Below are 12,190 nucleotides of genomic sequence, written 5' to 3'. Positions count from 1 at the left end.
AGGCGAAGGCGGCAGCGCCGCCCTCACGGAGCCCGCAGGGCCCGCTCTGCCCCAGGCAGGAGCCGCGGGCTCCGCCGTCCCGGGCTCTGCCCGTGAGCCCGGCTGTGGAGCGCTGAACTGGGAATATCCCGTGTCGGAAGCGCGTCCTGGCCCTGCACAGACACCCCAACCACCCCACCATGTCCGTGGGAGCGTTGTCCAAAAGCTCGTGGAGCTCTGGCAACCTTGGGGCCGTGACTGTTCCTTGGGGAGCCTGTTCAGTGCCCGACCACTCTTTTGAGGGAAGAACCTTTTCCTGATACCGAACTTAGACTTCCCCTGACACAACTTCAGGGCATTCCCAAGTCCTGTCCCTGGTCACAGAGAGCAGAGATCGGAGCTGCCCCTCTGCTTCCCCTCATGAGGAAGTAGCAGATGGCCATGAGGACCCCCCTTAGACTCCTCCAAGTCAAGTTTTTTCCCCTCACAGGTGAAAATAAAACTCCTCCCCTCAGTCTCCTCCAATTTCTTTTTGGGGGATTTGTTTTTTCCCCCCAGAACTGAAGGGGAGGAGGACTGGTGAAAACAGCCATAGAATACAGATCAGAACAGGAGATCGAGACAGTGACTTAAGAAGAAAAATTTAAGTCAGTGCAACTGTAAATCGAAACAGGATCTCACCAGTAAAATTTACTAGGATGAGACACAGTCCTGAAAAAACAGTGTATTTCTTAAAACTGGTAATCAAAACCTTCTGCTAAAAGTTTGATGGCATTAATCTCTCCTTCATGCTGTTCAACCAGAGCCTTCTATCTCTCACATTCACCTCTTCCCACAGGATTCTTCAACCCCCCTTTTTGTTGCAGAACAAATCAAATCGTGCTGGGCTACATCTGAGACACACTAGAAACCTGAATGACAATGGACAGTGACTTTTCTAGCAAATACACTGCGGAAGGGCTTCAAGATTTTGACTCAAAAGAGCTTCAAAATTAAAAGTAATCTAAATAGCTGCCTGGAAAGTCCTGTGTTAAAGACACGGGTACTGATCAGAGCTTGGGCTTTAGAACTCACTTAGAATGAAGTGAAATATCAACAGGAACACTGAGAGTTTCCTCTGGAACACAGCATGGAACCTCCTTTTCAAGGGAAAGCTCCTTTCAGCTCTCCTCATGTTTTAGCCACAAAATAAATCTTGATAGGGAAACAAAACTGTAGGTAGCACAGGTGGTCCCAGGAAAGTGCCCAGATTTCCAAGTCTGGTCGAAAAAGATATGTACAATTTTATCCATGTTGCATCTATTTTGTGTAAAATATACCAGTATATCATCCCGAAGGACAGGAAATGTAAAAGGAGAAAAAAAAAAAAATCTAAGAAAAACATGTAAACGGAAAAGACTATGTGATTTGTTTATATATAGAAAATCAAAACACTGACAAATATCATGTGGAATTGGAGCAAGGAGAATTGAATGACTCTGAATGTTTTTCCTTACTGGAAAATTGACTTCCTGCTCCATTTGCTTCTCTTTCCTGCTTTCACACGGGACTTTTCAGTGATAAACTAGAAACTGAATTTTCCTCTCTGCTGCAGCACAGCCAACCCAGAGTCCAACATCTTGTGTTGATGACCACCTTCCAAAGGAGACTTTTAAATTTAGTAATGTTTTACAAGGCTCAGAAAGCAACAAGTTAACATACATTCACCACCTGCTGGTTTTAATGGGAGGAGATCCACGGCTGTGTGAGCTGATGAGCTCTTTGCTCTGCCTGTGACAGCGTGGCCAGCACTGACCTGCAAATACCAGTGTTAGTGCATCCATGACCCCAGGAGTTTCAAGGCTCTTTTACAGCAAAAGTTAATGCTGATTTGTAGAGGAATTTTTAACAGACAGCCTTTCCCATTTGGCTACTAGGCCTTTCCCAGTCTTCCGCTGCATTTGATTTCAGAAATGCTTAGAAAGAACTTGCCGTCTTCCTGCCTTGGGATAAATCAGCAGGAGCAGGAAGGAGAATAAAACCAGTATGGAATTGAAAACTTGCCTTCCTAAAGGGCTTGAGTGTAGGGTGGCAAGCAAGACAATGAGTTTTGAAGTTCTGAAATTCTGAAAGAGTGAACCAGTTCGTAACACCCGGGTTACTGAGCATTGGAGGGGAACAGGGTTTGGCTGCTAGTATGCTTATCAACGATTATGTTATTATGGTGGAAAAAGTCTCTTCCCAAAGCTGACTGTCCTTCCCAGAGGTGGGCAAGGCCAGTCGTGTCTGATATCGTTATCAATGACCATGGCCGACGATGCTGAGTGCCCCTTCAGGCAGCGAGCAGGTGACACCGATTTGTGCATATGTTGGTCCCCTGGAGGGTAGGAAGGCTCTGCAGAGGGACCTGGACAGGCTGCGTGGGTTCAGCAAGGCCCAGTGCTGGGTCCTGCACTTGGGCTACAGCTATTCTCAGCTTGCAGAACTCTGTTACAAAATCAGGGGCAGAGGTTCTCAGTTGACTGTTGGTGTCAGTTGCTTCTGACAGTCCTTCGGTTGTCCCTTGGGTCACCCATAGACCTGCAGAACCTTTGAGCTGGTCCTGCTGTGAAGGGTCAGCCTTGCTGCTGCCTGGGTGGAAGGCCCCTGACCAAGGTAAGGATATTCCCCATCTCCCTATATTCTCTCCAGAGCACACAGATCCTCAGCAGCTGACTGCAGCCACATGTATTGACAGTTCTGACACGACAAGCCGAGGCTCCACTGCTGGAACTCAAAAGGCTCCCCCATCCCTCCTCCAACCTCTTATCTCATCTATCTGAGGACACTGACCTCCTCCCTCAGTATTTTCCTTCTGTGTCAAAACTCAAGGTCAAGTCAAGGGTGCAGAGACCCTCTTGGTCTGCTTTTCTGACACTTCCACGAACACCAGGAAGTACAGGTCATTTCTGGGATCAGTGGGGTGTGTTCTGCTCACTCAGTGTGCAGCTAACGAGCACTGGTGAAATGGCACCTCAGTTTCCAGCTGTGAAAGGGACACTCATCTTTCTGTAGACAGAAATGCCTGTCTGAAATACTCAGGCCATTCCTAAAAATCTTCATGAAACTTAATGTTGTCTGCTGTGCCAGGTAGTGTCATCATATATTTCTGACCCTTTTCTCTGAAATCTACTACTCTGAGTATGGAGACTCCTGAGAGTTATCTTTTATTGGTTACTTTGGGCTTTTTGCACAGAGCTGTTCAACAAAACCTTTTCTCTCCTCTCTGTCTGCAGCCTGAGCAAAAGATGCGGCCGAGGTTGCCTGCAGCATAGATAACAGCAGTTGTCCTGTTCTTCCCTTTACCTTGCTCCTGCTGCAGAACACGAGCAACCCCAAAGCCTCCACTCCTTGTGCTGGCTACGAAATGGCAGAACCCCCAGCTCCAGGCGCCAGCTCCAGCAGGAACCACTCTCTGGTAGAGTACGGGCTGAGCCCGGGGGAAATCGCAGCTGCCAGCGTGGTTTGGGGAGCGCTGTGGCTGATTTCTGTCTTGGGAAACTTCCTCGTTTGCTTAGTGATCCACAGGAGCAGGAGGACACAGTCCACCACCAACTATTTCGTGGTGTCCATGGCCTGTGCAGACCTTGTGAGCAGCGTGGGGAGCGCGCCCTTCCTGCTGCTGCAGCTGAGCTCCGGGCGGTGGATGCTGGGCAGCGGGGTGTGCCGGCTGGTGAGGTACATCCAGTACCTCACGCCCGGGGTCCAGATCTACGTGCTCCTCACCATCAGCGTAGATCAATGCTACACCCTAGTCCACCCCCTGAGCTTCAAAGTGTCCAGGGAGAAAGCGAAGAGAATGACTCTGGCCTCTTGGCTCTGTGGTGCTCTGTTTGCATCACCAGCCTGTTTTCTCTATGGCTCCAACAGTGACCACCACTGCAACTTCTTCCTCCCCGATTCTTGGCAAGGAGCCGCCTACAGTGTCATCCATCTCTCGGTGCTGTTGCTTTTGATCCCATCACTCCTCATTATCCTCTGCTACCAGAAACTCTTCACCTACATTTGGAGAAGTGGCACTGAAGACATGGCTGGCAGGAGGACAGTGAGTCTTGTCTCGAGAAGAAAAGTGAAAACTGTCAAGATGTTCTTCATCTTTGTCTCGGATTTCCTCCTGTCCTGGCTCCCTTTCTTCACGGTACAGTTGTGGCACCCACAGGAAACAGACTACAGAAAGAGCTCCTTGCTTTTCCTGGCTGTCACCTGGATCTCTTTCAGTTCCTCAGCCTCTAAGCCAGTCCTTCTCTACATCTATAATGCAAATTTCAGAACAGGGATGCAAGAAATTTGTTGCTTGAGGAAATACCCCAGAAGCAGTATCTACACCATTACCACCAGTTCCAGGACAACCAAAAATAATCACAGTGGGATCACAGATATCCCGGCACCAACCCAACCTCCCCAAAGACTGCACCTGTGATGTTTTTAACAGAGAAGTCAAGGAGCATGAGCTTGCCAGGCCTGGTGAGTCCAATCCCACAAATACGTTTGCCAAGAGGGTTTCATTACTTTGAAAAGCTATGGGGGTCCTATATTCCCCCAGAAGAAGGAGGATCTTTCACTCTTTGGAAGCAATAAATAGTTATATATTTTAGAGCAGCTCCTAAGGTACAAAAAATAAATGTTCCATATTGTTTAATGGCTTAGGTTTGATGCATTTGTTCTATTTCATTTCAGTTTTCATGTTCTGCTTCGGGGAACTCCTCTCCTGGAATCTACAGAATGAGAGTCCTTACACTCTCTACCTGTAGAGAGAAAAGGGAAAGAAAGAAGCACTGCTTGTTACAATCCCTGTAAAGGATGGGCCATAGTGTATAAATGCCTAAATCCACCCAAAGCCACCTAGGCTTCTTTCCAGGATGTCCCTGGGGATATTCCTGCACTGGGCTTGTCCCTCTTGTTCAGACCCCACTGATCTGGTGGACAAGGTGGTGTTGGGTTAATGGCTTGACTTGATAATATGAAGGGTCCTTTCCAACCTAAATGATTCTAGGATTCTGTCTCCTTCCAGTCTTCCTGTGCCTCCATTTCTCTTTGGGAATAACCTCCTCCTGGGAAAGTTGCAGCAGATTGTTTCAGCAGAGTTTGACTGCAGAAGGGGTTCCTGGACAAATTTCCAGCTCACAACTTAGGACTCTTCCTCCACATGATCCCCAACAGAGGAGCCTTGGGCTCTGCCATCCTGGGGCATGTTCCAGTGTATGGCTGTGGAGCCATGGAGCCTGACTCCATTGCATGGAGTCATCGGATTTCGTAGGTTGGAAGGGAGCCCTGGCCCTGCACAGACACCCCAACAATCCCACCCTGTGCATCCCTGAGAGCGTTGTCCAAACACTCCTGGAGCTCTGGCAGCCTTGGGGCCGTGCCCATTCCCCGGGGAGCCTGTTCAGTGCCCCAGCACCCTCTGGGGGAAGAACCTTTCCCTGATACCCAGCCTCACCCTCCCTGACACAGCTCCAGCTGTTCCCTGGGTCCTGTCCCTGGTCCCAGAGAGCAGAGATCAGATCTGCGCCTCTGCTGTTCCTTTGGAGGAAGCTGCAGACCCTGCTGAGGGCTACCCTCAGTCTCCTCCAAGTCAGTTTTTTCCCCCTCACAACTAAAAATACAACTTCTCAGTCACTGGACACTGTTTGTCTCCCCAAAACAGGGACAGGCTTTTTCAACAACCTCTTCAAGGAAAGCTTTGTGGATTTTTTCAGGAAAACGCAAATGGATTAATCTCCGGGAACATTTTGCTCATGGAAACAAGATGGTGATGCTGTCATGTGAAAATCTGGACTAGGCAGTGCTGCTTTTCATAAATTTCAGGGGTTTCTCTCTGCCTCTGGCTGTGTCAGGTGCAGATGTTAATTGGGTTTTTTGGTAGCAATATACTTGTGCCCCTGGCTGTGCCCAGGAGTTCTGGTTTTAATCTGTTTGTTTCAAGTTACAACAGAGCTGTAATGTATTTTACCCTTTCATTACTAATACAACATCTCACGGTGACTTCATCCACTTTAGCACAATTATTGGTCAAAATGCATTATGGATGAAGGACAGTGAGTAATTACTACTGCTAATTGAAGTATAAACTTTGCAGTTACAGATTTCCACAAGATATTTGTTAATTTTACAAATTTTGAGGTATGGAATGTCCATCCATTGTTAACAGCTGATGAAAAAAGGACAAAGAAAGACATGATGGAATTTTTAGTAGCTGAGTCTGATAAATTTTCAAAGCTAAGATTAATTATTTAAATTATATAAATCCCTGTATTCTCAAAGTTAAGTCTGAAGTGAACATGTCCAGAGATCAAAGACAGCGAGGCATCTGAGTGAGCATTTGGGCTTGAGCACGCAAAGAGGTTGAATTTATCCTGAACCTGAAAATTGAAGACTTTATATCCTGATCTAAAAATGGAATTGTTAGTAGTAGTAAGGTGCATGGACACACCTTTGGAGGGTATACGTTCCTCATGCTGTACACACGGGATATAAAATGGCAATTAATATTATATAATGCATTCACAAATATCCCTTATAAATAATAACTGCTTTTCCAATTAAAAAAGAATAAGTTTTTGCATCTTTCAGCGTGTGTCAGACATACCCCATTGCCCTCACCATGATGAGTCATTGTCAAGGCTGAGAGAAACGCTGTGTATTTACACACCCCTCTGCTCCTATACATCCTCAGGACAGAAACTTTGCAAGTCAGTTTGTGCACCTGAATGCCAAATGGAGAGGGATGTTAGTGTGCAAAGCTGGAGAACTCCTTGGTTTACAGTGGTACTTAATATAATGAGTGCATTTTACAAATGCTCAACAATGCTTTAGCCAGTGTTACTGACCTTCTGACGTCCTGCTCTGTATTCTCACTAGAACATTCTTACTTAGAAGCCACTCTGAATTTTTTTTTATTTTCCACATTAGGGTAACATAAGACGAGACCTTTTGTTGTTGAAAGCATGTAGTGCCAGCCCCAGAATAAGATCAGCTGCAGGTGTTATATGTTAGCTTGGAGTTCCTGTTTCACGACTTCAGCGTGGGTCACTTGCACGTCTTGGGTTGCAGTATCAAAAGTTATTGATTTATTTTAAAACCCTCTTCAAATTTTCCTGGTTTTCCTAAAAAGAATCCAGTAAGTCACAAATTTTGTTTAAAAGTCAGCTTTTAATAGAATGATCCATGTTTAGCACACTGCTGCTTTTGTTAAATTTTACTCCAGATGAACATCTAATTACCTGCTTCGGGAGGGTGCTTTTAAAGAAACATTTATGGGATGTTCTAGTTGCTAGAACACATACCTCTCAAGCTCACTCACTTCTTCCAGAATCCTTACTGTCACAGCAGCTTCTTTTCTTTTCTACAGTGAATTTTAAACAGATCTTATCACAGATATCTTTATTTAGATTTCCTGGATTCAGCCAAGCTATACACAGTCCCAGATTTCCAAAAGGTGGACAAAACTGAAGTGCCTCACATCCCAAGTGTCTTTGATGAGCTCATCATATCCAGCTGAATGTATTAATTCTGGGAAGAGTGTGGGTTCTGCTTCTCTCCTGGAAACCTGGGTGACATTCTGAGCACCCAGAGCAGTGGGGTGGTACTCACCAGGGAGCTCTCCACCATTCTGTATGTAGGAGAGCTAAATCAGCCTGGCTTACTGGGATTGCTTGGAATGCAGTGGGAAGACCCTTGGCCAGCCTCTGTGCTTGTGCTCTTTAAATCTCTGCCGAACAGACTAAGCCTGACTTCCTGGTCATGCTGCATGTGTGCACTGAATGTTACATGCTCTGGAAGCAGTGAGGGGTTTAGAACTGCTGGAGAAAGCAATAGACAGCTCTCTCAAAAAATTACAGGAGATGGAAGTAAGAAATAAGAAAATATTCTCCACCTTGGGCATGAGGTGAATCATTTCAGAAGAGTTACTGCTTGAGGCTCCAGCTTGGCACAGAAAGAAGGTAATGTGGACCCGGTACATTAAGAATTTCAAGTTCAGTTTACTGCTCTTTAGTATCAGCTTGGTAATCAATTGAAGGTTGTATAAAAGAGCCCATGGCCCACAGAAAAGAAGCTTTGTGGAAACTTTAGCTAAAATTAATAAAGAGTCTTAGTTGGCTTCTAAACTCATATATGTAAATGTAAAAATGCTCAACTGCACTTACCCTGAAAGGATCATTGTCGTCTTTCCAAACTGCCTCTTCAGTTATAACACACTGCTCCTATGTAAAGAGTCTCTCCTGAAGCAATAGTTCTATTTTGGTCAATCTTTTCAGATATACTTGAAATAAGCACCCACTTTTCATGGTGTTCTGTTACAACCTTAGAACCAATAACAGTATCCTTTTCCTCCAGTGCATCACTAATGATTTAAACAAACCCAATCAAACAATGCTGGGACACTTAATATAATTGAAGAAAGGAATCAAGTAACAACTGAGGTTCACTATGCAAGAATTTATATTGCTGCTTATTATTTGAAGGTTCTCCGTGGCTCCTATCTGGTTACCTCTTCAGCAGTGACCATAGGGAACCTGTTCCATGCAGTAATTTTGTCTTCCTTTTATGCAACATAAGCATAACAACAGATACTTTGCCCTACATGGTAGCAGTTTATTTAAGTTCATCTGCTTTATTAATATCCAGATATTAAAAATGCTGTGGCTTTATATAAAGCTATAGTATGATTTATAGTTAAAGAATTCTGCTGACCTAGTGAAGAGCACTTAAACTGCACACCAAGATTGTCCAGGCGAAAGAACATGAGAACATTTGGCTGCATCATTCTTAAAATGACTCTCATGGAATGCTTTATAATTATTGTTTGATTTCCCATAGTGCCTCAAATGGCAAACAGGATCAGGACCCTGTGATGCTTGCATATGTCTAATAGAAATTAGTGCTCTGGAAACTTCGCTAAACTATGGTGCAAAAGTCATGGAGTCAAAACCTTTCCCAGTTACTTCAGAGGAAAACACACTTCTTTGTCAGCTCTTTGACCTGGTTCTCCAGCTGTCATCTCCCCCCTCCTTGTAGTGGGAGACAACAGAAAATAGCAACAGGATACTGAGCTGAGAGACTGAGGCACAGAATACATACATTCTTCATGGCAAACTGAAAAAACCCTGAATGACTGTGGAATAATAGTTAAGCCACACAAGTGATTTGCCTATCTGAGATTTTTCACATGCACACACAAAGATAAGCTGAATACATGACATCCTTGCTGAAATTAAAAATGTGGGGTTTTTTTTAGGAGATGAGTGTCAGATGACTGCGGACTTACCAGAACTCATAAAAATGAGAGAAAAACAGGACTTGGGGTTTCTCTTAGTTACCTGATGGTGGTGAGATGTGATTTTTGGGTAGGTGGGGGTCTGGGGCAGGGCAGGGGGTTGCTGGGCAGGGTCTCTTTGCTCTCTCCAGGGTGCTGAATCCCATGGGTATCACCGAAGATCCTTTGGAAGGGATACATGCTCAGGGTATTGTTCCAGTACATAAGCTGTTGTGCTTTGTTGGTTTCATTTTGAGATGGTTATAGATGTCTGTTATCAGTGGGGTTCATTTTAAAAGAATTGCCTATTTTCCTCTGTCTGCATGGTCAAAAGTGTCTGAATAGCTTTTTAACCAACCAGTCAAAAACAGAACTAGAGATTTTCAGAATAAAATTTAAGCCCACGTGCTTACAGTATTGATGAATTTTCAAGAAATGGAAGATACAGGTGTGGTAGCAACAGTCAGATAACCTGATCTGAAAGTTGCTACTAGTTCCCCCTCTAATGATCATGTGAATTAATTGACTTTTTTTTTTTTTATTTCCAGCAGGCAGAGAGAATTTATTAGAGTCAGCATAATGACCATAGTTTAGATCTTATTGTAGGATTTACTTTAAGTTCTATACATGTATGATATGCATCATACTATGAGATTGACACTTTCTTTGCATCACAGCTGTTACAAAGTTCAGGCATTTCTTGAAGAACTTGCATCTTCTGTTTCATTTTTCCAATAAAATATTTTAGTTTCAGTTTGAACAGACAGGCAAAAAACCTTCATAAGTGCAGGGGTCAAGTTAATTTCTTACAGGAATTCCATCATGGAAATGAGAGATTTATGGAATTCTTAGACACTACTCTGGGTCAAGCAGTCAGCCTTGTAGACTATCTATGTTAATACAAAAATAATGAAGTACTGCCAGCACTCATAAAAGGCAATTTATCATGTCATATCTTTCCCTGTGTGGTAAAATGCTACAATAGATTTCACTTGGCAAACTTTTGGAGAGAGTGAAAGCCCAGTGTCTCAATCTGGACTTGCACCATCTTTCCAATACCACAATGTACAAGTCATGATAATCTTAGTTTACATTCAACATATCCTTGTGAAGGAGAATAATGGTGCACGTTAAATGGGCTGCCAAGTGGTCCGCAGACAACTGAGCTGTGTAACAGATTTGCACCACAACTATTGCTCCATTTTTCAACCTATAGTTCAAAAATAAAAAGTACAGGGCGTACTGATAAGTGAACTCAGAGCTGAAGCCCCATTTCATGATCCTTAATGACCTTTGTTTACAGTACCTTGTAAGAGCCCACCAGGCTGGGAAGCTGAAGCAGAAAGCAAGGGCTGGCATTTTGCCCCCTTAAAGGCGTTCTGGGCACCAGCAGCTGGAGCCCACAACTCACTGGATTTGTGCCCCGATGTGATCATTGTTAAGAGGGCTGTGTGGCACTCAGGAGTGTCCAGCTCCTGGGTATCAGGGCTGGCAGTGCTGGAGCTCACAGATCCAGAGCAGATGTTCAGGAGCACTGATGCAGAGAGCTTACGTCCGGAGAATGGAATCTGGGACGGACAGAGGGGCGCGGGAATGTTTCTCAAGTCTCATCTGTTATTTACCCTTCAAGATATTTTCTAGCACTAGGGTTCATTATTATCTGTTTCTTGCATGACTCATTAACACTTTCTTTCTAAAACACAGCCCCTGGAGGAGACAGTGACGTGTGGTGCCAGTGGTGCTGTGTTTAGATTTGTCTTTGAGAAGTGCCTCCTCCTCAAGAAGGGGATCAAAAATGCATCTCAGAGCCAGACATTTCTCTGTGCCTTCCCATCCTGGGCTTCTGGTTATAAATTCCCAAGTCTAATCCTAAATGCAGTGCTGTCAGGTTGATGAAGATGTGCTCTCTGAGCATGGGGGTGGCATCAGGCCCACCAAAATTAAACACATGAAGTGAGCCCCGCAACAGAAGCCACAATTCTGTAGATACACAGTGGCAGGGTGTTGTGTGCATCTCTAGTTACCAGTGAACACTTCAGTATTTAGAAATCCCTGAAATCATGCATTTGATGTAAGTCATAAATTAGTTAGGTGACTAATTGCCTTTTGAGATTTTGACCCAAAGATGTGATATACTGCTTTTGGGGGTGTGTGAAGGAATGAGTTCATGTCTTCCACAGCTCAGTCTTTTAAAATCTTACCATTAAATCATCTTTTCCCCGACTAAGAAATAGGAGTCAGGTGCTCTGGTTTCTATTTCTGCTGGGGTTTCAAACCTGCTGCTATTATGTTGAGTTTTTGTATTTGCAGTAAAGCTGGGTGCTACTCAAAGGAAACTTATTTTTAACCTTTAAATATCCAAGAAAATTACTTCTTGGTTGGTTGGTGGTTTTTGTTTGGTTTGTTAGGGGTTTTTAAATTCTTTTTTCTCCTCCATACTTCAGCTAGTTTTGTAAAGCTTGAGTAATTTCATTCCGGAGAGGTCAGACGTGAGGAGAGGTGGCATTTTTTTCATTTAACAAATTACTGTCTGGAAAAGTTGATAGAGCAGAGAGTATAAAAGTAGTAATTGATGCAGAAAGCATTTCAGGAAGAAGCAAAAACCTGGTGAAGGATTTTTGTGGCTCCAGTCAGGTGTCGGTTCTCAATGACCACTCACCTGCAGTAGTGCGTGGAATATTGTATTCCATTCTGTGCACAGGGTAAACTGAGCAACACAGCATCCAAGGAAAATGTTCTGGATGGGCTGGCTTTTAGATCAGACTACATGTCTCATGTGTCAAGAAAAAAGAAAGGAACTTTTTGGGTTTTTGGTTTGGGGTTTTTGCAGTGGTATGGAAATATAACTGGGAAACTAAGAAATAACTTTCTGGAAAAATCTTTCCAAGGAAAGAGATAACTTAGCCCCATGAACAACTATGATAAAAATTGAAGACT

The 12,190-nt window shown here is 44.1% G+C and overlaps 1 protein-coding gene across 1 annotated transcript; it reads left to right on the top strand.

The window, feature by feature from the left end:
• Positions 1-3,244: 3,244 nt before the first annotated feature.
• LOC121675585 (probable G-protein coupled receptor 19) lies at positions 3,245-4,455 on the top strand. The gene has a single exon (XM_042051149.1). It carries the CDS (start codon positions 3,365-3,367, stop codon positions 4,415-4,417), a length of 1,053 nt encoding a protein of 350 aa, XP_041907083.1. The 5' UTR covers positions 3,245-3,364; the 3' UTR covers positions 4,418-4,455.
• The last annotated feature ends 7,735 nt before the right edge of the window (positions 4,456-12,190 follow it).

The sequence above is a fragment of the Corvus kubaryi genome, unplaced genomic scaffold (assembly GCF_017639235.1).
Source record: "Corvus kubaryi isolate FWS band 111438036 unplaced genomic scaffold, C.kubaryi_AGA036_p1.0 74, whole genome shotgun sequence".
NCBI classification, from domain to species: Eukaryota; Metazoa; Chordata; class Aves; order Passeriformes; family Corvidae; genus Corvus; species Corvus kubaryi.
Note: the sequence above shows the minus strand (reverse complement) of the source record. Positions and strands in the feature narration are given on the sequence as shown.